The sequence below is a fragment of the Vidua macroura genome, chromosome 1 (assembly GCF_024509145.1).
Source record: "Vidua macroura isolate BioBank_ID:100142 chromosome 1, ASM2450914v1, whole genome shotgun sequence".
Taxonomy (NCBI): Eukaryota; Metazoa; Chordata; class Aves; order Passeriformes; family Viduidae; genus Vidua; species Vidua macroura.
Genome location: NC_071571.1, coordinates 40,746,900 through 40,772,262, shown reverse-complemented (window position 1 = coordinate 40,772,262; position 25,363 = coordinate 40,746,900). Strand labels below are relative to the sequence as shown.

The following is a 25,363-nucleotide window of genomic DNA, read 5'->3' as shown; positions in this document are numbered from 1 at the left end:
CCTGAACACTGCTGTTCACTAGCTTCCATATCCAGCACACAATGAGCCCACTGGAATCTGTGTCTCTTCCTGTGTCCCCCAGACACTTTACCTGGGTATTCTATTAAAAAATGTGCTCTGGATCTGTTAAAGTGAGTAGAGTCCACACTAGGAGGTGGAAAAGGTATTCAGAAATTATACTGAGATTTAAAGAAAAGTTAAATATTTTATATCTACTCAGTTATATAGTAGGTATAAACTACACCCAGGATGAAAATTCTAGTCTAAGGACATCTTTGAGCTGAGGGACTCTGTTGCAATGCAGCTCAATTTGGAATTCCTGTAAATGTTCATACTCTGCATATGGCTTCCCATCTACCTCAAGAACCTCATGTAACTTGGAAGTAGGCAGATGGCAAACAAAGAAGATGTCTGTGTCAGAAGGTCACCACTGACATTTATTTTCTCTTGAGTGAACCACACTCAGTACAGTTCTTTATCCACACATATGTATGAAATAGAGACAGCATGACTCACAGGCTCAGCTCAGCAGCACCCAGCTACATCCACTAAATATCAATATTATGACCACTGAAATGAGAGAATCTGAAAAACCCAAATGCATCCTTTCTTTGTCACGTGTTTCCATCAGGATTAAAGATTCTTGCACTGTGATGTGATCAGTCATTCAGCAAGGTATGTGCAAGGCAGAGGAAACGACTGTTCATTCTTTCAGAGATGAACAGGCTTTGTGGGTCTAAAAGTAGAAGCTGCTCATTTCTGACAGTAAAATGAATAGTGACTCTACAGGCAGACATGATGGATCTAGAGGTTATAAAGGAGCTTTTCTCAGCAGTCTGATCCTTTAAAAGCAAGTAATTTCTACTACAGAAAACGACTACATTGCTGGTGGCAACAGGCTCTTAATTTGCTTGTAAACTATTGTTTTCTTCATACAGTACAGAGAACAAATGTTCTCAGCACTGAAGACGTGCAGTATTATAATATGATTCATGCTTTATGATGGCAAACTGCTTAATTCAGACTGCACTGATCAGGTACCAATTTAGTCTATATGCTACATTAAGAATTCTACTCATGTCTTTTCCAATGGGGTTTTTGTTTTTTACCATTTTGAAATGACTTAAATGTGTGGAAGAATATATAGCTAGAAAACGAAAGTGTTGATGTACACCTACATCTCTGCTCTTTTAGATACTGCCCTCTGTGACTACAAAGAGTTAAATGCCAGGAGGTAACAAATGAGAAGGTGGGCTGAGGGGACAAAATGAGATCCCTCAAGAAGGATCATGTTTAATTCAGAGAGCAACATCACTTCTTCAAAATCTGCAAACAGTAGGGTGTCCCAGCCTGGCTCCAGCAAGGATCATGTTAAGCCTGCAGCAAACACCAAACCCATAAAGGTGACAGGCACTGGGAAATAAAAAAACAGGAGGAAGGCAGCTGCCTGTAGCCAGCAGAGTGAGGGAGCATGCTGCAGTAGGATAATATGATTTACCCATCAAAGATGGAGCTGAGTCACCTGCAGGGAATTTGCAGGAGCTTTTACATTGAGACTGTGGCACAGGCAATGTCCATTTATTCATCTGTCCTAATAAGCTCTTAGCCTGCTTTTCTCAGGCCCAGGTTAATGCAGAGTCAGGCATCTTCCTAACAGCTGAGGTACATAGCAAACACCCCCTACACCAGCCATTAGTTACTGAATTTCAGCTGAGACACTGCTTGAAAGAGTGCCTCTTGCAAGACCAAACTATTTCATTTACATCACCAGAAGAGTTTGGCTGCACACTCTGTTTAAATTCTGAAGGCCATCATTAACAGAATGTGTAAGAAACCACCCTAAAGTTCAGCTCTATTTATAGGCCTAGTTGCCTATAAAATAACACAGCTGTGATTAGACAGAGGCTGCTGCAGATACATTAACTCTCTTGGTCGCTATGAGTACTGTGAGATTTTAGAGAGTGACAACAGTTTATAATCTGATCAATGTTGAATAAGTTTCCTGGTATAAAGAAAACAAAAAAGAATTTACAAAATTAGATAGTAACAGATATGTTGCAGTAAATCTGGAAACCTCAAACAACACTCAGAATCAGTAGACTTGCTAAGGACAAACAGCAATGAGCGAGGAAAAAATGTTTAAGAAGCCTTTTATACATTCCATATGCAAATGTTTTTTTCTGGTGTTTTGCTTTGGTTTATGTCAATATATATCTGTTGCAAGAATCAAAGATCTCCTTCCTTATATCATCAGCCTTCATGTTCTTGAGAAGACATGGAGCCTTTTCACTCAAGGTGAGAGCCAAAATGCAGAAGCCTTGTACCAGAATATGCTGGTAAGCCTTTACACCAACCACCACAGCCTGCTAAAGGGAGATTAAATGGGATGTCTAACATGAGCAAATGCTAAACCATGTATCTGAAATAAGCAAGGATTCCAGAATCTGGTCTTCAATGACTATTTGTGGTTTCATATCACTGCATGAGCTATAGTACAGTGATAATGACTTAGCTTTTCAGGATTCCCAGAATTAATGCCAGGGTTTGTTCCTGCTTCTTCTTTTTTTTTTTTTTTTTTTTATCTTTTAAACCATCTAAGAAGTCTAGACACTGCATCACTAACAGAATTATGTGAAAACATTTGAATTGCTGGAAAACTGAAGGAAATGAGTCTGTTGGCTGAATTTTTTTTTTTTTTTTTTTTTTACCCCATGAAGGAAACCTGCCCTTCCACTTTCAAATCTCTTTCCCTTCAAAGAACAAAAACTGCATCTCTCTTTGACAATTGTCACGTGGCTATAACTTTAATGAAATATAGAATAAAACCACTGCTTTTTTCTCTCTGGTTCCACCTTCTCATTTGAAAATACCCTGTTCTCCAATAGAAAAGAACATTGTCTTGCTGTGTCCTCTTATCCCATAGTCTGGCATGGAGATATGGGAACTCAGGAAGAGAAAAGGACCATCTAGTTCATCAGTGCCGGTGGCAGTTCAATGAAATACAATATCCAGCTGCCACAGTTTTCATTTTAAACTTAAAATATCTTTTGCTACCCAGAAACATTCTCATTTTCCAGCTCAATCCTGTACTTATTCAATGGCTGTTATTAATTTCACTTTCTCCCAATTAAAGAATGGGAGAATAAATGATACGAATTTTTTGCATATATTACAATAATTTTGCTAATAATTATCAGCCAGGCCTAAAATATAATAATATAATTCCATTTTACCACACAATTATCATAGTCCTATCAAGAACAGCTCTGTCATTCAACAGAATCCCATTGCTGGGCCACTGCACTCATTGTTCAGGCAGAGAATAGAAATCTTTACCAGATTTAACATCCCTTCCCTGCTGCTCAGTAATACAAATGTATTTAGGAATGCTGGCTATCAATTCACTTTCAACCTTCCTAATGAGATGTTACCTAATTCTCTGAGCAAGTTAAATGAAGGTAGAGAGAATAATAACTTCAAGAACTATATTTGCAAACTAATCTCCTTTTCTCTTCAGGAGTGCTAAACATCCTTCGCAAATCCCTATCTTTGGAAATCAGAGTAATACAAAGGTATAGAAGAAAAAGTGCGGATGAGCTAACCCCCCCATAGCTAACAGGTCTTTTCTTCTTTCTGAAATTCAGTCCTGCCACTAAAGCACAGTGATCAGATAAAGACTAATTAGAGTAAATAAATATGAGAACAGTCAGATACCCACATACAGCTGTGCACCACACTCTCACTACCACACACTTTGTAAAAGCTGTAGTAAATGCAAGCAGTATAAACAGAAAAATAAAAAACCTGGCTCATTCACTTTAACCACTTCTTAGTCTAAAAGCTGGCACTACAAATGAACTCAGTAAAAGTCTCAAACCACTTCCAGATATCTCATCAATGTGTGAAAAGGGCAAAAACAGAGGAAAACTCATCAGGATGTGAAAATAAATTCCCATTCTGATTGCATCTTTCATTAATTGGAAACTTCCTTTAGGCATTTGACCTGAAGGTGCCAAAGATCCTTGCAGTCCATGTGAGTGTACCAAGGCCCATGATAGTTTCACTCTTTCTTGTCACATTTTAGGTGGGGACTCATGGAAACTGTACAGAAATATAAACCGATCTCCTATGTATGACTGCATATATGAACAGCCCCAAGATGCAAAAACTGCTTTTTTTGTGAAATTTGAATAATGCCATATGTCTGATGGATAAATTTGCAAGAGAGGAAGACTTCTGTGCTTAAGACAAAGAACAAGACTCTGCCAATTCGTTGTATTTTCTTAATTCCTCAGTTCCTTCATGTTTCTCTACAAGACAGGCCTTTTTTTTTTTTTTTTTTTCTAATATCCTCCTCTATGTACCTGTTCCATGAATACACATTATGAGCTCTCTGGGGCAAGTTTCTGTGCATGGGTTAGTGCCTGATTTATTACAGTCCTGTCTGCAGCATCCTATATAAAATCAGGGTATAGGGTCTGTGTCATAATGTAGAAGAATCCTGCATCAGTCTCAGTCAACCAGGGGTGGCAATCATTGAGATTCTGTGTGAGATCCACACATTTATATTCTTCTTTCAGATCCTGTATACTGAAGAATGAAGGGGTGATGGCTGCTAGTAAGATGAAGGAAAACTGATCTGTACATTTTCGTATTTTCAACATAAGTAAAAAAAATAAAATGTATTGGTGAGTCTCTCAACATATAAACACACTGAGGTATAGTTAATAACACATCTATTTATATGAACAAATAATTATTTTCTAGAGGTAAACATGTCTTCTAGATGCTATTAAATCTCCATGAATTTGAAGAGTCTAAAGAGAAGCAGACTGCTGTGTGCAAACATGCTGTATAGTTAAAATAAAAGGAGAACTGCTTAGACTTTTAAAATAACAATTGCTCATCAATCATCACATGCACTTTCTGTTGCTCTTTCAGACCAGGGATAAAAGTGGCCAATTCATGGGCCAGCTGTCCAAGAATGAAGCAGATGAAGGCCAGGACAATCAGCTGGAAGCTAAACCAAACCAAAAAGAACAGTAAAACCAGACAAAAGGGCACATGAATGTTAGTATTTCCAGTTTTCCTAGAAACAGGAAGAATTTCAGCATCTCCTGCATGAAAAGGCAGTCATGCCAGGCAGAGGAAAGGTAGCAAGATAATAGAATTATACCACCAATGTACACCTTGGACGTTGTTAAGAGCAGCTAAAGCAAGATATTCTTCAGTCCTTTATCTCTAAAAGATCCTTAGAATCCAAAACATTTGGCTAAGTATCATGAAAGATATCACTGTGGGAACGGAGGGGAGGACAGGGCAGGACAAGGATCATTTCAATACTTAATAAAAAAGACTGCTGTTTACCAGTACCCTGTATCCAGAGATGGAGGAGAAGCTGTCAGTTCAGTGAGCCTGAAAAACCTTGGAGATGTCACCTTTTGGGGCTTACCCAAACAGTGGCATTAGGGATGCCTTGCAAGCTGGCCTTCCTGAATTGATGGTGAGCATGCCAGTCCAGGCTTAGGCAGGGAGAAACGCATTCCCTCTGGGAAATGCTGGGCCCTTATGCCTCAGGATACAAGGAAAATCAGCCTGCTGTTGGGCATGTGTGGATAAACATCCCACAAATCATGCACTCAGGCCTTCCAGGCAGCTCAACACAGAGATGGTGTGGTTCAGTAGGGAGTTTGCAAGCACCAAGAACCCTGCTTCATATCAGCCCTCATGTGAAACTCTGGGATGTCCTTACCTCTTCCTATACATCTGGGAACTGGCAGTACCTCTTCAGTCTTCAAGCCAGTGCCCTGCTTTTTTTCCAGGACAATCCCACCAAGTTGCCTCACCACAGTAACATTCCTGGGGTTTTCTGACTTGGCTGCGAGACTAATCTGGCCCTCAGTAAGCAGACCTGTAAGCCGACCCAATAGGAGGTCTGGAAGCCTGCCCAAAGCACTGGACATGCTGAGGCTGCTCTGGAACATGAAATCCTGGGAGTGTTTTGCAGCTGCTGCCTGAAAACTGACAGAAACCAAGATGGACATTTAAGCCAGTTGGCAGCTGCCAAGATCTCACTGATTAGATTTTGTATTGGGAACAACATGAGGCATTGTTTCTGAAAATTAAATTCTTTTTGGAATTTCTGGCTCAAGGGAGAATATTTTGGTTTGTTCTGAGTTTTTAGAAGATGAATCAGAATGAAACCAAATTTCATAAGACTGATTTCCCACAAACTGGAAACCGTGAGTGTTACTTGGCTAACTCTTCACCTATCTGCAACTTCAGCCATATTCATATTTGGATAGGGTGGGGATACTAGAGAATACTAACCTTTAAAGGCTGGTGCCAACTACAGTACATTTAAAGTAAAGTGTTTTAAAGTGATGCAGTACAAAATATTGAATCTCATTGGCATAAAAATTGTTGTGTCCAAATCTTTAAATGTATTTACATGATCATTAGCTTTGCTTATATGGCAGGGCTGTGAAAGGTGGTAATAGTAAGCATTTTTTAGGAAATCTTCCTTTTCCCACTTTCCGCAAACTCTTGAAATTCTTGTGGAAGAAGGATCACCTTAAAATTAAAGTCGGTGCCCTACTGATAGAGTGTGACCGTGTAAGAATATTACAGTCTGCCCCTGGTATGTTACTTATCAGCTGTGGGAGGATCTCTGAGACACATTGGATCACATCAGCAATAGGGCTACAAAAGCAAAGGAGAAACCTTGACTTTTAGCAGAGTGGACTGAACTATACTGCTATGTCATCAGCTTATCTACCATGTAATGGTTTGCTAACAATGTTGAACTCCTAAACTTGTGTGATAAAAATTACACAGAATCTCTCCTAATTTGTCATTGTTTCATCCAAAAGATAAGGTGAAGACGTAAAGAAGAAGAAAATATAAAAAAAAAAAAAAAACCCACAAAAAAACAAAAAACAACCACAAAACAATAAAAACCAGCAGAAGAACAAAACAGAAAATGAAAGAAGGAAAAAAAAAATCCCAGTACCTCAAAAATAGCCATTCCTACTTGCCATAAGCCCCCCAGTTTTATCATCTAATCAATAATTTGTCTCCTACAGAGAGGTCCCTTTAGAATGTCTCCCATTTTGGACTCCTGCAGGTCTTTCATAGTATTTCCCTATAGTATTTTCTTAACCTATTAGATACTGTTTTGTTGGGGAAGTGTGATCAATACAGCTGATGAACCATAAGTGAAATAACCAAGATTGCAAGCCTGATGCTTCAGCTTTAACTCTCACTTTGTACAGGTGAGCAACTTAACACATAGCAAAATGAGGTTTGTTTGAAAAATAAAAAAGTGCAAATACTCATTTTTCATATGACACTATTAACTAGAGCTTTATGGGTATGCTTAACAGTTATTTTACCAGGAATAACATGAGCAATGCTTGAAGGGGCCAGTATAACAGATGTGTCTTAGTGCTGGCAGAATAGCAACATTCCAAGCCTGTTCTTTGGGTTCTTTCACTTCTAGTTTTCCAAAGGAGACATAATCACCTCATATGCATTCAAATTATATACAATTATCATTTGGTATGGATTTGTGCTTTAACACCTTCTTACAGTTCTGGAAAATACATGCACAGAAAGTTTTCAGTGTTGATGTATGAATTTTAATAATTTCTATGGCTAATAAAGACCTGACCAAGTATAAAGCAATTCCCATCACTGGAGAAAAAAAATATCTTAATCAGTCTTTTCCTTGCTCTCACTGTACTGATTGTAAATAGGTTTAGACAGGGCTAAAAAAAGTGTAGCAGCAGTCTCAGCTTGATAGACGAGTATGCTGAAATGGTTGCTCTTGATATATTTTTTTCAGTTAACACATTCTGTGAAAAATTAGAAGCAAAACTAAATAACAAAATCTTCCCAATTTCTTTCATTCTCTCTTATTCTGAGAGAGATTATGAGGAGAATAATCCAGGAAGGGAATCAAGATTGGGGAAAATATAAATGCATGTTCAAACACCCATATTTCCTCCTTATGAATGCCCTTTATATGACAGAGATGTCCAAACAGCACTTAAGGAGCAACAGCAAAATGCCTGACAGACAGGCATGATAAGTAATGGCTCAAAATGTTTGCAAGCCAGACAGAAAGGGTGACTTTTTCTTTTTTTTTTTTTTTTTCAAATCCTTTAAGGTAAACTCACTCTGTGTCTGCTGGCATGCAGCCATTGTCCTATAAATTCATATTACAATGCTGTATTTCTAATGGATTGGGTATGGTGCTTTTCCATTTTGCTAATGAGAAAAGCTGAAGGCCATTACTTGTTCTGATTAAGATCCCAAGGGAAGAAATGTGATGTGTATATTACCAAGCCATACGTAAAGGAAGTATTTGGCATTTCCAATCAATCAGATGAAGGGTAGACAGAAAAAGTCTTATCCTGTGACTGCAGAGGAAGAAGATATAGGGGGAAAAGAAACCATAGAAAGTGTCTTTAAAAGGTGACTTACAGGAATCAGTTATAATGATATTAGTATGATCAATGACTAGAGCTACTATCTGGGAAGGATGTAATTACCAAAATGAAAACTTTCAAATGGGAAGCCTGATCAAGGGCAGAGGTACTGTCATATTTCTCAGAGCACTGTCAGCTCTCATCCATGCAATGTATTACGGTGCCACTCACAAGCACTATGAGGTTGTGCTTCCCTGGAGTGGGAGCAGACCTAGGAGTGAGGGATTGAGAAACTCTGCACCCAGCTCAGAAACATGGGTAAGTCTGGCCCCAAAGGCAAATTCAAGATAAAGAAAGATAAGGCTGGGCAAAGGGGAAAATAGAAAATTCCCAGTCATGACTGGCTTTAAGGAAGGTTTTGCAGCAGTGCACATTTAAAAACCATTTCAAGAGAGAGAGAAAGGAAATTCTGTAGACTGATGAGCTACTTGTCATAAAGGAGGGGAAACAAAAACATGTACCAAGAGACACACTGCTCAATTTACAGAAGGATAGACTGGAATATCCTCTAAGATGTTTCAATATGCAATTCCTACATGTTTAATCCTGTTGTCATAGAATTTTTAAAATTTATATCTGAATGAAATACAAAGTTTAGAGACAATCTTTCATCCCTTTTTCAGTGGCTGCGTAGTAACAGCTTGAAAATGGTACAAGATAGAGGCTCCAAATGGCAAATAAAATGAATAGAGCTTGGAGATGGGTGTTCTAAGAGAGAACAAGGTCCCTTGACTGTATCACAATGCACAGTCAGAGCTGTAGATATACTTTAAATAGTATATTAATTTCACATGATTTATTATGTGGTGACAAAAAATATACCACACTACATCCTCTCAAGTGGAATTCCAGATTAACATTACTGTCAATGACAGTAAAACTATAATAACTGATAAGATCAGCAGGAGAGATGGTCTCCTGTACTCGCCCAAATCTGTATTAGGGCATTTAGCTTTCCACATTAGGACACCATTGATTCTTTACAGATATTTGGGAATGCTTCAGATACTGACACTTGGGAATAGAAAGAAAGGGTGTACCACTTTCCCCCATGTGCTTTAAAGGAACATTGTCAACCCTTCCCTTCATCATGAGATCAGGAGGCAAAGGGGAGAGACATATTTTTCTTAAATTTATTGGTGACAAGGCATGGATGAAGCATACAGTGCCAGAAAAAAATATAAGAACCACAGCTGAGAAAGCCCACCTACAGCTATCAAACTGAAATTCAATCATCTTCAGCTTTCCTTAAAGGCATATATTTAAAATATTCCACACAGGCCCTAACAGGAGTTCTCAGTGAGCTCTTCTGATCCCTCTGCTCCAATCATGTGAAAAGGAACAAACACTGCACAAATGCAACCCCAGCCTGTACAGGCAAGCAATTTTGGCCTCTTCTGAATATCACAGCCCGGTCAGGGAATTGTTCTTCTCAGGAGGATCTTGCAGAGTATCTATTTCTAGGCTAGGTTGTCCATTCTGGTTCTTTGATGCACTTCTGGCTCTGGCACACAGACTGACTGGAAAGCTCAGACATCTTCATTTTGCACTGGCACTCACTGATCACCATAATGTTCCCTTTCTCCTTTCCTTTTATACACAATATTAAAAAAAAAAAAAAAAAAAAAAAAAAAGAAAAATATTAAGTGCTGTGCAAATATTTGCAGTGGAAAAAATCCTAACTGCACCACAGATTTCCATGTCCAAGAATATGACAGAGATGACAAAGTGGCCATTTTTCTGTCAAATAAAGTTATATCAACACTTTAAAGCCACAGGACTTTGCATGATTCACCTTACAAAGAGGGATCGCTGCTGACATACAAGTGTTATACTGAACTCATAGGCTACACTGCTGAAATACAAATTAGCAGAGGTAACACTTAGAAAGTATAAAACTGGCTATTCTTGAAGCTGAATAAGGGCATTTGCAGATTCCTCACACTTAGTGGCTGAAGTCAGGGACAACGAATTTAATCTTAAGATGGGAGGGTGTGTGGGGGAATGGTTTGCCAGCCTGCCCAGCTGTAATATCTCCTAACAGCCTTGAAGGAATGGTAATTGTGAACTGAAACAGCATCTGCTTAACTGTCATCCTTGCCTCAGGACTGGAACTTTTTTTGCTTGTTGTGAAGATCATGAGAAACACTACATGGAGCATGAAGATGAAAACAGAGCAAGATTAAAAATATTAAATACAACCACCAAGACACAGCTGTCCTTACTGCTAGAGAACTCAGGGACATAAAAATGCCAAAATTTGACATTCAAGATATAACTTGGTATGGGAATTTAGAGCATTGAGTTAACAGCAAAATTCTATTTTAAAATATTTTTCATGATTATTCATATAGAGGACAGATTATTACACATTATTCAGCAAGAAGCAATTCAGATTCACTGCTAGGCAGTAAAGCCAAATATAACTTCAACTGGTAAAATCTTCTCTTTTCTTACTGAGAAGAATGGGCCAATTAGCTCAGCTGCCTTGACCAGAACAGCTTATGGCAGTCCATCACACTGAGACTCTGGGCTTTGCCTCAAATGTACAGCTGAGTATCCCTGGGTTTGGAACAGAAGCTGCTGTCAGTAGTGTAAGAAACACTACACTATATGGAAGTCATTTAACTCAAAGGAAATCGAAGAACTTGCATTAATTTGATTATTTATTCAAGTGATGCTATAAGGTCTAATTAATATTTTTAAAACACCTTGACTATATAAAATGCATTATAGGTACTGCTGTTGCTATTTGTCACTTGTTCTCTGCCTCAGGATGTCTCTGAAAAGACTGGAGTCCTGTTGTGTTTGGGAGGAACAGCAAATGCTACAGATTCCCTCCTGTATAATTTGTACCTTAGGGGAAAAAAAAAAAAAAAAAGAAAAAGAAGAAATGTTTGTCATAAATCTGCCGGATATGTGCAGATGGAGTTAAAATACTTCCATAGAAATGCCACAGCTTCATAAAGTGAACTAACTGAACTGCCTAAAAAAGAAGTGCTTCAAACTCTCAGTAAGTACTGAAATGTCTTAGTTTACAATAGGATCAGCTCCACCTGCCAATATCTCTTTATAACAAGTATAGACAAGAGACACTAATACTTTACACTTCTGTGCCAAACTCGTAATTGCAATCATATAATTAAGAGTCCTTGGAACACATATCCAATAGTGTATTCAATAAAGTAAAAATCCTAATATTAAAAATAAGCTCAAGATGATGCCATGGTGTTTAAGCCATATTTTCCTGTTTTGAAATGCAAGAAAATATAACACTGCTCATGACATCTGTATGAAAATTAATGAAAGACAAGAGTGGATTTATAAGCCTTGAAACGTATTATTTTCTTTGCCTTCTGTTGCAGATTAATTACATTAAATTTTTCCATCAATCATTTTCTGATTTCCAGCTTTGTTACATTCAGTTTTAAACAAAGGGTAAAGATCTCAGCAAGGTCAGTGGTCTTCTGCTCTCAATATTGTTCAGGTGCAAATAAAATAAGGAAACCTCCTTCTTCAACCAACGGCTACACACTGAGTGGAATTTTTTGCTACTATTTCATTATGTCCCCTAACACATCAAGGAAATCTGAAATTGTTGCTACTTCTTTTAGTTATGGATAAACTTCACGTAATACAATAATCTTATAGAATAATCTTATAGTGTAGAGGAAAAATAATACCAATCAACCAAATGATGGCCATTTTGTTGGAACAGCTATTTATTTCCAGAAGACTAAAGATTCTGAGATAAGTCCATTGTCTTCATAGGAAGTCAGTTCCACTAAAGCTAGATAGGAGTATTTGTACGTTAAAAGAAAGTCAGCAAAATAGCAAAATGGCTTTTGTTAAAAAGTTATCTTCAAACACTAGAATTTTGAACACTAGTTTGGATTCTGTGGATAAACTAGGCAAGGTTATTTGTAGGAATACCAACATAGCCCAATTCTAACTTCCCCTTACTGTATTTTTGTCACTCCAGTTTGCACTGTCAAAAATGGCGATTGAAAAAAGAACAAATAGAACTCATTTTTTAGTCAAATGCAGGTGTTTTAGGTGGAAAAGGCTGGCAGTAGAGCAAAATTACAGTAAACAGGAGGAAGGGAACAGTCAGGTGCCTGAGCAGTTGAAAAAAAAAATCACTTTGGAAATCATAGCACTTTTGGTCTATATTGCAAATACTGCACACAGCTGTGGTTCACAAGGCAGAGAACACAAACAGCATGAAGCTCTTGCATCACTGAAATCAGTTTGTGTCATATAAATATTACATTGATTTAAGAGAAACCCCCAAGGGAAACACAACAAAGGAAAACTGGGAGTTGAGGCTGGCAAATGCACAATAATTTGGACACTTAGATACTAAAGTCTTACATTTTCTGTTGCTGTATTACAACTACTAATATTAAAAAGGCAAAATTAGAAGCATACAGGTGAGTCTATGACATTCAAAAGTCATAAAATGTCACAAAGGATAGAGCAGTCCTTCATGGGACCAGAAAAGGATGTGCCTCTGGATACAAGGGCTCCCTGGACCCATCCCCATGAGGTATGGCTCACCTCTGCCACACAGTAGAATCTGCTGAGTTCAACAGTTCATCACCTTGATAGAAAAACAATTCAATTCAGCAAACTCCCAAATTCACTCAACACAGCTGCTCTCAAACCCCTTGCTACATCTCAATGAAAAGTGCTGACTGAGATGTTTCATAGTAAATATTAGGTACCGCAGAAATCTCCTCCCAAATTGAGTCTTTTAGGAGCAAGAGGATTCTACAGCCTCCTAGCTCTGACACAGAAGCACCCATAACTCACAGATAATAAAATACCATCGGAAGGCACAGAGGTTATTGCCATCAGCAGCTCCCTGTAGATTTGTAAATCATTTGAACAAAGCTTATCCTTTTCTGAGAACTTCAGGCTGAAATCACTGTGTATACAGGATCCCAGTGTCTTACACAATGTATGAAGACTGTACCTTTAACTCCTTCATTTAACCTTGCTTCACAAATGAGTGAACCCTGAACAGGCAGCTCTTTCCAGAAGAAAACAAGAAAGATACCCCAAAAGCACTGGTAATTTGTCTTACAGGAAGTTTAAACCTTTGGGGTACCAGTTTGCCAATCATCTGATAAGCCATGTGGATTAACTGTGAAACACACTGTGAGCTGAAATTCAGTAGGATATGATATGGAAAAAGGCAGTGAAATTCAATGGAATATTATTTTTGTGAGCAGCTGCAGGTCCAGGACTTTGTCCAATACACAGGTTATGTTATCTCTTCCACTGTGATTAAAATATGTAAAATACTGAACATCTTTCAGATTAAATTCACTTTCAACTCCATTGTATATGTTTTTGGTAACATGGCAACTGATCACCTTCCAAAACACTGAAACACCTTCAACCTAGTGTTTTTGTGAAGTCCCAATTACTCTGGAATTAAAAAATTTCCCTTATGAAAGAATATGGGAAATGCAATTCAAAGGTTGCTGCTCAGAGCAGAAACATTTTGCTTAACAAAATATACCCATCTTATTGGAAAGAAAAAAAAATTCAAAGATTGCAGTATACTTACTAATCACACAACACATGTTGAAATGAATCAGTCTTACCTCTTGGTTCCAAATGATTTTTAGTAAGACAACACTGTAAATGGCCAGTTGCAACATATGTTTACTCTTTGACTGTAAACCTCAGACATTGCAAAAAAAAAAAAAAGTTATTTTGATGCACAGCTCTTTTCTGAGACTTGGTACATCATGCTCAGCAAACATTTTTAAAACTTTTTATAATATCCTGAAGTCTCAGTATTTAAATGACTATTACTTGTTTTGAACTGAAATAACAATGTCTTTTTGTGATGAAAAACTGAGGTTGGAGATGAAAAAAGGCTATTAGCCACTGCTCTGGATTTGTGTCAACACCTGGAAATTCCTCCTGTGGATTTTGAAGTCCAGTTGAGTTCTAGACGTCCCAAACAATGAATGTTCTATGCCTTGTTTCAAACATTAGTCTAGCTCTTAATTTCTTCTGCAACATGTTAAAGTTATGCTTTCCCTATTCAACTTCTATAACCTTGTTGTTAACACCACTAAAATTTCTTTTCCTTTCCATAGATACCCTTCATGCACCTATGTTGTGCTGTAAACCACTGTTGTCTTTCACCTCCATGCCATTTTCTTTCAGCTAAAGTTTACATCTCTCTCTGAAGTTGATACAGTTCAAGTGCTTCACCTTAGACCTGAATGATAATGTGGGAAGGACTGCAACAGTACTTAGGATAAGCTAGCTGGTTTTCCATAAAATTTATCATGTTGTTCTTTTCCACTGACAATAACTTCTTCAAGGATTTCAAGTCTTCTTGCTGTATTTGTGTGCACTTGCATATGAGGAGAAATGACCACAGATCTGTTTCCCAGCTCTTGGCAGAGAAGAGCTGTGGAAGCAGCACTCTGGGAGACACTTCTTGCTTTTCACATGGCCACAGTTTTGAAAAACACCTTTCATCTCTCTATCCTCAAACTTGCCTTGTATTACAGAGTCCCTACAGAGCTTGTCTTCACCACTTATATTTTGATTTATTACTTCTCTGGAAAGCCATATTCCTCATTTCAGTGAGAATTACCCAAGCCTTGTTTAAACACAGGCAGGACAATAAAAACAAGCTTCATTCTAGTAAGACAAAGAGTTCTCTTCTGATTGAAAAATGGAAAACACATTTACAAAAGAGAAACATATCAAGAAAATACAGATGACAGACCTGACATTTAGAGTACTTTTGTTTTCCACCTCTTATTGAGTTGTCAGTTGTAGGTGTGCTGGGATGTTTCAAACCAAGAATAATTTTCAGGACTTTTTTTAACCTATTATTTTTTCCTCTTTTCTACCTCCCTGTCTGCTAAATAAAGAGATTCTTTCTGTCCTCAAAACTTGCCCTGGCATTTATAGCATTAGCACAATTTCACAAGAAAATGTGTGAACATTATATTTTTCCTCTTGAAATTCAGAGTATTTAGGTAAATGGCCTACTAGTAGTTAGCAAAATTACTTCGCAGTCTTGGTTCATCTGTAGAAGAGATAGCAACAAAAATTTCTGGGAGTATGACTAAAGATGAGCCTTTTTGGGGGGAATATTCTGCAGACCACTAAATTTATGCCAGATACTACTAGTTTCATGGCTTTCAGTTTCTATTCATTACCACAAAATAAGAGTTCATTTTATATGCAGTGCATGGCTATCACTAAATTAAAAAATAACATGCTTGGAGGAGGTGGCTTTGAACCGCACTCCCATTCACCAGGCGACACTTCTAGAAATCACAAAAAGAACTGCAGCAGTCATATTTAAGAAAATATATGAAAAACAAGCCTCTAAATGTTCTAGTTTACAGTTATGTAAAGTCATTCGCAAATAAATTATATTAATGAAGTTAGTTTGATGATGAAAATGAAGTTATATTAGTTAGGGCTTTTCTGGCTGATACTTTCTGCTTTGCTGATCCATCACTGTTGCTTTGTGTTGATGTGTATTTTTATCACCGCAATCAGGGAGTTGATTCCTTCTCTGAAATGGAATCTGGACTAATGTCACTTTGAGTCAGTAGCTGATACCTCAAAGAGAGGCAACAAAAGCTCTTTGTTCATTTGTGGAAGTGTTGTGTGAAGGTAAAATTTAACGCAGAATAAAAGCTACTGACCTGTTGGGCTCAGATGAAGTGGTGCATGGACCAAAAATGGAATTCCCTCCATCTTTGTTTATTCACCTTTTACATTTTCCCTTCCTGCCTACGACAGGTAGTGGCTTTGAAGATTGAACACTTGCAAATAAAGGCAAACAGTAAGCCACACCAACAAATGGGTAGGAAGATAGAGCTGAGTTGAGAAGTGAAGGGGGAACACTACAGAGATATGATTTTATCAACTCTATTCATCCAAAATACCATCTAACCACAGCTATGGTCACACATAGACTGTGGAACCCCTGTTGAAACAGATGAGCAGAAAGAGTCTCATCTACACAAGAGCTGACTGCTTAGAATCTGGTGCTTTTCAGTTGCACTGAGTGCCCCTTTTTATCTCAAATTACATGAGTTAAATTGGAACCGTCTTTCAAGAGAATGGGAAAAAAGTGCAGGAGGAGCTACTTGTTTTTTATAAATCTCACAAGAATTTATGCTGATCTTCTCCCTCCTAAATAAATTCTCCTTAAATGGATCTCCTGCCCCAGACAGCTCCATGTTATTAATCACTTACATTTACCCTAGACTTTGGCTGAGTAAAAGCATAAGGAAGATCTTAGTTTCAGCCTGTTTCATTTGAAATGGGTTCAGTCCTATATTTTCAACACAAACAGCAACCGAAACTGTCAGTCAATAAATAAAATAAAAGAGCTCTAAGATTAACACCTGATAACGTGAAAGGCACAAGACTGCAAAGAAACCTTGCTCCTGTAGCTCTCCAAGGACCTTGTGACATACAATTAGAATAACAGAGAGTACTTTTTGAGCAAGAACCTGAACATGAGGAGAATGCAATGATGTTTCAGCTCCATGTAGCTGTAGTATCTGCAAATTGAATGGAAGATTAAACAGGAAAAAAAACAACCCTATCTAACAAAGCAGTTATTCTGCTGAGGCCTTCAGGTGACATTTTAAACCACTAGTGACCATGGAGCATCCAAAGGAAATAAAAGATAAAAAACCTATAACAAGCTTGTTGTTCCATTGAAGGGTCCTGGACATATCATCAAGCCTTGCTGGCAACAAAAAGAACTAACAAAGTGAAAGATAAGACTGATGTACCTGCATAACAAGCCTGCTATTCCACTGAGAAATTTCAGTGAAACTATAAACCAGGAAAGCTGAGTTAAGGTAGTTTGCAGTTACAACAGGATGCTACATTATGCTATTGCAATTCTTTCACCTGTATTTTTAATACAGAGTATCTGGTACAATTAAACATTTTTTGTTTGTTTGTTCTTGTTGTTTAAAAAGTGCAATGGAGGGTTTATTTTGTAAGTTGCCTATCAAGTTTCTAAATTAGAAACTGAAAGCAGAATGGACGTCAAGTGTGGAGAACAATTAAGCAGCTCAGTTGAGCTACCACCTTGAGTAAAAAAACTGGCTTCTACTCACTCTCCCATTGGAGTGGGCCTCAAAGATTTAAGATGAAACAAGGCTACACTATGGCAGTTCCAAAGGAGCGGGAGAAAAAGCTGGCGTTAGCCCTCTGCCTATGAGGACTAACAAAGGCTGCCTCAAACTATTGAATGAAACTGGAATCCAAGCAGTATCTGAAATGGATGCTAACACCAGGGAGGAGAGGGAAGCCCCAACCAAGAATGTGCAGAACAGCAAACTTCCTTCAGGAATGACAAGCACAGGAGAAAGAATAAAGCAAATCTGCTTCCCACTGAAGAGGCAGATTATTGCTGCTGACGGCCAAACTTGGAAGTGCCGAGCAGCAATGACTGAAAGCAGTGATCAAACTGCTCAGTTTTTACATTTCTAAAGGTTTTTGTATTATATCCACTCAGGCATCAATCACAATGTTATTAAACCACGAAAGAGATGTCAGATCAATGGCTGTATCAGAAACATTTTGAGTGATAGGCTGATGACGGAACAATTCCAGCCTCTATACATTATTAAACACATACTAATGCTGCTCTTTCGATGCTACCCTTACAGACTAACACACTCTGTTCTCCCTCTACAGTACCTTTTTTAATAGCAGACCTAATTGTAGGTGACTATTACATAGGAAAAACAAGACTTACTATAATAAATAATAATAAACTAGGAAAAAAAGAATTCAAGCCTTAAACCTCTTGTCTGTCTTCACATTATGCCTTCTGGCATTAAAATTTCATTTTAATACAATTGTAGGAGCTGAGGCTGGGTTGTCAGCCTTAATCAGAATATTCAGAGCTATTGCTTTCTTGCTGTAATCTTGACATAATTTAAGCTTAGGTTTTCTTTATGTATTTGCCCACAGCTAGCACACCCATGTAAATGCTTTTTGCTCTTTTTGAGTGAAGAGGTATCTATGAAAAATACATATAAATATGGCAGAAATCACCCCTCTGGCAGATCGTCTGCTTAACTCCAGATTTCAAGCAGAATGGGGAAGTGATCAGAGCAGCACACGTGCCTCTCAATTCATCAGCATCAAAAACTGTATTTTCACCAGCAGAAATCAATTTGATTTTCATAAAGGCAAAAAAGAATTATGTTCTTGGTGGATAAAGCACAAAGCACAGTAACTGGGACATGCAAATGCTGTACCAATTTCTCTCACAACACAGGAGCATAGGGTCAAGATGCCATAAATGGCACACCTTTACCTCCTCTCTCCCTCCAGTGCCCTATACCATCCTTTGCCATTGGAATCAAGCAAAGATGGATTTGCAGCTATTCCTGGCATCTTGATAGCCTGATTAGGCATCCTCCTGACTGGGGAGTGCTTGGTATAGCAGAGAAGTCTAATTTTATGCAGACAATTCAATAATAGATAAGAATCAAGAATGTTAAAAATATAATGAAATGAAATTAAATATGCATTTTTTAGGAGTTTGGATAGAAAGAAAACTTCCTGCCCCCATTCATGGCAAATAGTTTCCTAAACAAAATTATTTGTGTTTTGGGGGGAAGGGTTTAGCTAGCACAAGGGAAATGCAGCTGACCATGAGTGAGTCTGTAGGAAAGCTACTTTGTTTTGACTGCTGAATTGGAAGCTCCCAGATAGAAGTGAACACCCTAGCAGCATGAAGCCTCACCTGGGCTGGTGACCAAATAATCAAGTGGATGAAGGCAGCTGCCCCCTGGATTCCCAAGGGTTTTAATATGTGCTTCAGGGCTGACAGATCAAAACTCAAATCCGGTTTTTGGATGGAGGCAGGAAATAGCAGAGGCTGCTGTTACTCAGGCCACTCACCTCACCAAAGAGCTAAAGAGTGAAGGGGGATGGAATGGCTCCCTCTGTGAAGGGAGATGGAATGGCTCCAGCCTGGACAGAGTATTTTAATGTTTTAAGGTACATCAAAAGGCTAAGTAATTCCCACAAGATATGAAGATGCATAGACCCTTGTGCTATTTCTCTAGCTCTCTCACTAAAGAGTAGATTTTCTGTTGAAGCAATGTTTTAGAAACCAAGTGTTCATCTTGAATCAGGCAAGTGTGGAGGTGGTTTTGAAGTCAACTTTCACTTAAGTGACCATAGGAGTCTGTTTCGGCTGAAAAATATGTTATGCTAATTAGCAAATGCTTTGTCTAAGAAAGTGAACCTATGAAAGCCTTCCAATAAAACCTGCTTTGCATACTGCAAGCTTTTAAATTAAATTGAGACAGAGTTACTGCCAACAGTGAGTAGAATTATTTGAGTAGAATTATTTGTGACTTTTTGTCTTGTTTGCCTAAAAAAATCTGGCTGGATTCTTGGAAGGTAGCTGGTGGCTCTTTATCGCACTCTGTTGCACAGTTTTAAGGATAAAAATGAAAAATATATTCATAATAGATATGTATCATTTATATCCTTTATCTCCCATAAAACCTAGTCCTGCTGAGGCACTCACAGTAGTATGGCTTGGACTTGGCACAATTCTTCATGCTTTATGCTCTCAGTGCTCCTCTCTCTGGACCAAAACTCAGAATTCCAAATAAATGAAGTAAAAATATCTCTAAATAAATCAAATCTCTAAATAGCTTGTTTTCCCCATGCTGCTTTTTTGGTGTTTTTGTTTTTTTGTTTTTTTGTTTTTTTTTTTTCCTGTAACAGAATACATGCCGAAGAACAAATTTCACATCTGGATGGATACATCCAGCAAAACTGCTACTGGCAGCCCAAATCATGATTTCTGATAGAAGGAATTCCCAACAGAAGAAACTATCTATGACATCCATGATTATACTGCTTGCATGAGTATTTAAACTGAATTTGGTGCTGATGCTGTTTTTATCTAAGAGAAATCCCGTATGTGATAAAAATAGGGTGTCATTTGAGATGTTTGAAAAACCTATGGATATTGTAGCACTCATCAATTGTTTACTCTTTCTTGCTCTTTATGTTTTCTGCAAGTGACTTAGGTGTTGTACAGATAGTAAACATAAACCTGTATGGTATACCTCTGAATGTCTTTCAAGAAATTATCACAGGGAATGCTGCGACCTTGAAAGATAAAATTGTGTAAAGAGCTAGGAAAAGAAAGGAAAGATTTTCATTTGGTTGCAGAAACATGAGTTCAGGATCTCATTCATGAGATCATTTGGTTGCAGAAACATGAGTTCAGATCTCAGGATCTCAGGATCCTACTAGATGACCCACTGCCTCTCAGAGTCCTTTGCCTGACTCCCCAGATGGATTTGTTACTGTAAGCACTGTAACACTGGTCTCAAGCAAGGAGATAACATTAATTGGGAATTTTCTAGTTTGCATTAAGATTGTGAGACAATGAGTGCAGAAGGCAATGTCTGTTAAGTGTTATGCAATTGAAAATGACAGGCAGAGGAAAAAATTCATAGGAGCTGCCCAACAGCATAATCAGAATTCATTTTCCATTTCCTTGTCTTAACTGTTAAACAAGCTTTGGAATCACAATAATTACACAGGCAGAAAATCTCACTAGACCAAGTATTTGGTTCAATTTAATGAAGGGAAAAATGTTGAGATTAACTTTGCCATGTAATTCCTACTTCTTTTGATTATTGAATGCAACCTTTAAAATGTCAGGAATAAACAATGAACCATCATGTTTAAGTTTTGTCGGAAAAAAATACAGAACTCTTAGATCTTAACTGAGATTTTTTAAAGAAGTGGGAAGAGACACTGGAGTTAGATTCAACAGATAAGAAAGAAGCAACAGAAGAGAAGAGATCAGGAAGAGAGCCAACACAGTGAGTTAAATAACTTTGTAGAGCTGCAACTGTATTAAGTACCTTATTCAACTAAAAAAAAAGTTGGAAAACTGTGTTCCTATAGATTAGTATCAAGTAGAACAGTGGTGAAAAAAAGGGTAAGTGCATAACAGAGCATGTTATGTAATTACATGTTTCATGTAATTATGACATAAAGAGCACGTGTGCTAAAGTAACAGAAGTCTAATATGTATGCCTGTACTTTTGCAAAAATTTACATTACATGCAGTGTTCACACATTCACATATCAAACCATCATTTATGATCTGCAGCTGCTGCATTTTAGGAACTTTTCAGAGAGAGTAAAAGATTTTAATTAAGGGTGGTTTTTGCATTTCTCTGACTCTGAGGGAGTTAACTGAGTATGACCTACACAGCTGAAAAAGAAAATTTGAAAACAGCTGTTGAAATATGCATATTTAAATATGATATACTAGAAACACAGCTGGCCTTGACCAAAAAATCCCATTTCTAAGCCTGGAACAAAATACATATGGCTGGCTACTATGGTTTGAAGTGAGTAGTGTATCCCACCACAAAGTCAGAACTCCTGATCCCAGTGGTATGAAACTTTCTCAACTGACCAGCAAACAATTTACAAAACAAATTGAGAGAGCAGTACTTCCATAATTACATGAGAACAAGTACAGATAATTCCTCTTAAACATAGATCAGGTTAGGTTTTAGGTTTTGTTGGCCTACCATTTTACTACTCATACTACTTTGTCATTTCTGTTCTGTAATAACTAATGCTTACTTTGTGATGATGAAGCCCTCACTTCACCATCAAAAGTAATGAAAAGAGTACTCAATTACCTTAGGAAAATCAGTACCCAATAGATGCTTTGCAACAGAGAAAAAAAAAGTGATCTTACCGTTCCTGTTGTGCCCAAGGAAAGGTGGTTCATCTGTTGGGTCAGAGGGCCCATCATGCTTGCTGGCTGCATTGACATAGTGTGGTCCATTGTTGGTGTTATCACAGCACCCTAGAAACACACATTATTTACAGTTCAACCTCTCACATTCAAAAAAAAAAAAAACAAACAAAAAAACAAGAAGAAGAAGAAGAAGAAAAAAGGCATTCTTTAAATGAGTGAATCTGACTGAAAACTTGACATGAATCTTAAAAGATGCTAATACATCTGTCAGAAAAAATATGTTTTGTTCCTATTGACAACCAAGCTACACACATATATTACTTGTATTGCTAATGAGGCCATTTTATGTCAGCTCCAATTAAGTGTCATTTTTTACTTCATTGCTTCTGACAAACAAATGCATATGTTCTTTCTATGATGAATGCTACTGTACATTGCAAAATGCCTGTCATTTCCATTTTTTCATATCCTATATAGAACAATCTTACAGACAGAACACATATGTCCCCAATTTTCTCTGACTTCTAAAGCCTTCAGTCTGAGAGATCTTCAGCCTATTACGGTAATGATCTTGGATTTTTCCAGTCTCAATTAAGAACCCTTACTCATGGTGTTTTATAGCTGATTAAGTAAAGCTAGCTATTGACAGTAAGTTTGGTAGTGACACCCATTTAAAACACATACACAATGTTTTAAAGTATTTTTCTTCTCTTCATGAAAAACAAAGACATTAATAAAAAAGAGCATATGTACTAAAGCAAGACTGAGACTTTGACCAAAAAATGAAACAAAAGACATGCCAGAGGAGCGTTAGAGAGAGAGCTTCTTTGCCATTCATATTCCTTGGCTTTTGGTCTCCCACTCCCCAAGGTCCCATGTTGGCTACATCATGACTTAATGAAGTGTTGATTCTCTTAAGTTCTATGTTGTAAAATGCTATTTCCTGTGTTGGTTACAGAAAGTCAGTCAGAAAGTGTGGTCTGCTCTTTTTCTTGCAGATAGTGCAGTATTTCCAGTCATTTCTTCAAACAAAATAATAACTTTACTTTGTATGCATCTTTGTGCGCACACATCACAAACTTGCACAATCACATTACATCTACTACAAAGTGTGAAAGATGTAGATGAATGTATCTGTTAAAAAAAAAATTACTTTTTTCCCCCTTTGAGAATACTGGAAAAATTCACCTATAAACAAACTTGTTTAACCAACCTGTAAAACAAACTTGTTTCAAAACTCATAGCATATCTGTTCTTACATGTCTATCTCACATTTACATAGAACTATTTTTGCAAAGGATCTGATTAGAAGGATTTCAAATTTTCAGTTGCAAATAAAAATAAATAAAAATAATTCTGATTGCTTGGCAACAGCAATTGGGAAAATACCAATTCAATTTTGACTCACCTTCCAGCAATATTTTTTCTATGCACATCCTGTCTGAGAAGTATAGAGTCTAGAAGGTAGGCTCATTTTGGTCAGTCTTTTTTGTAATACCCTCAGCATATGAAATACATCCACATTTGTTTTATGTCACAGAGTGGATTACATTTCTTGCATTGACAAGATTCCCTAAAGAAATCTGACAAATTACAGAAGCTAGCCTCTGTGGAGTATCTCTCACGATTCCAAATAAATGCTTAGGAAACAAGCCAATCAGCGTGCATGTATCAAACCTGCAACACTTGCCACTTTTGTCACTTTAATGGCTATTAATTATTTGCACTGGTTTACATGGATTAATTTATTGATTAGCTCATTTAATGAACTACCACACAGTGAAATCTTTCCTTTGGGTGAAAGAGTCTAAAAGCAAGTCTGCAGGGCACACACCCATTCAGCCCATCCAGCAGTTCCTGCATAGCAAATTCAGTACAAGAGTCTGAAGAAGAACCATGCACAACAAAAGTAATCTTGTTTTGGTTTTGAAATCAGTGGCCTCAGATACCATGCAGCCAGATAAGGTCCTAGGGTTTGGACTTCAACTGCACTTTTTGGTTATGATAGGAAATTGTAAGCTCTGTGCTCAGAGTGATCAGTATTTTTACTCTATCAAACCATATGCACTCAAATTAAATTTGTCAACTGATAAAAAGTTCTCAGTTCCCTCTACAAGCAGCATTCTCCTTTGGCTCAAAGGTGGAGAATTGCCTCAGGGCTTTCCATGACAGACAAGTTGTGCTCCCACTTGTGATGTCAAGGAAGGTGATTCTCCCTCTCTTCTCCATGTTCATAATATCCCACTTTGAGAGATGTGTCCAGCTCTGGGGGAGCTGTATAAAGAGAACGTGGACCTGTTTGAGAGGGTCCAGAGGGGGAACCATGAAGATGATCAGAGGGCATCAGTGTATGTAAGCATCTGAAGGGAAGGTGGTAAGAGCATGGAACCAGGCTCTTCTCAGTGTTGCCAAGCAATCAGGCAAGAGGCAACAGGCAGAGACTGATGCACAGGAAGTTCCTGAGGAAGAGCTTCTTTACTGTGCTGGTGATCCTGTACGGGAACAGGTTGCCTAGAGAAGTTGTGGAGTCTCCCTCACTGGAGATACTCAAGAACCCTCTGGATGCAATCCTGTGCAAAGATGCTTAATTGCAAAAGTGCAGTTAGAGGAACTTGCTGTGATTACATATGTAATCTATAACTGATAACCATTCCTGGGTATAAATTCAGGAACCTGGAAATAAAGGAGGGGCAGTGATGAAGGAAGTCTTACGGTTTAGTTTAAGAAATGTAACTGCCAGACATAGAATGGAAAAATCTGAGAGCAAATGTCTTTCAGCAAATAAGTTACCACGACAGGTATTACAAACAAACTATTAAAAAAATTTGGACTAGAGAGAATATATCAAGGACAAAAAAATTGCTCAGAGACAGAAAGCATATAATTTCCAAATTGAAAATATAGATATTCCTGTCCCTAAATATACACCATTTAATATGCCAGAAAAAGAAGCTGAGAAAACAAATCAAATATTTGCAGCTTTCCTAAGACAGCTTAACATGTTTTAAGCTGACAGTTACCTAGAGCAGAGAATTACATGCATTTCCCAGATCATTAATTCACCAGTTCAGAATCTTCT

The 25,363-nt window shown here is 37.7% G+C and overlaps 1 protein-coding gene across 2 annotated transcripts in view; it reads right to left on the bottom strand.

The window, feature by feature from the left end:
• RBMS3 (RNA binding motif single stranded interacting protein 3) overlaps window positions 1-25,363 on the bottom strand; it is a 699,061-nt gene that overhangs the window by 10,342 nt on the left and 663,356 nt on the right. For both annotated transcript variants that reach the window (XM_053978348.1, XM_053978357.1), the window contains one exon: window positions 22,282-22,392. In XM_053978348.1, coding sequence (XP_053834323.1) covers window positions 22,282-22,392 — 111 coding nt within the window. The remainder of the gene's footprint in view (window positions 1-22,281; window positions 22,393-25,363) is intronic.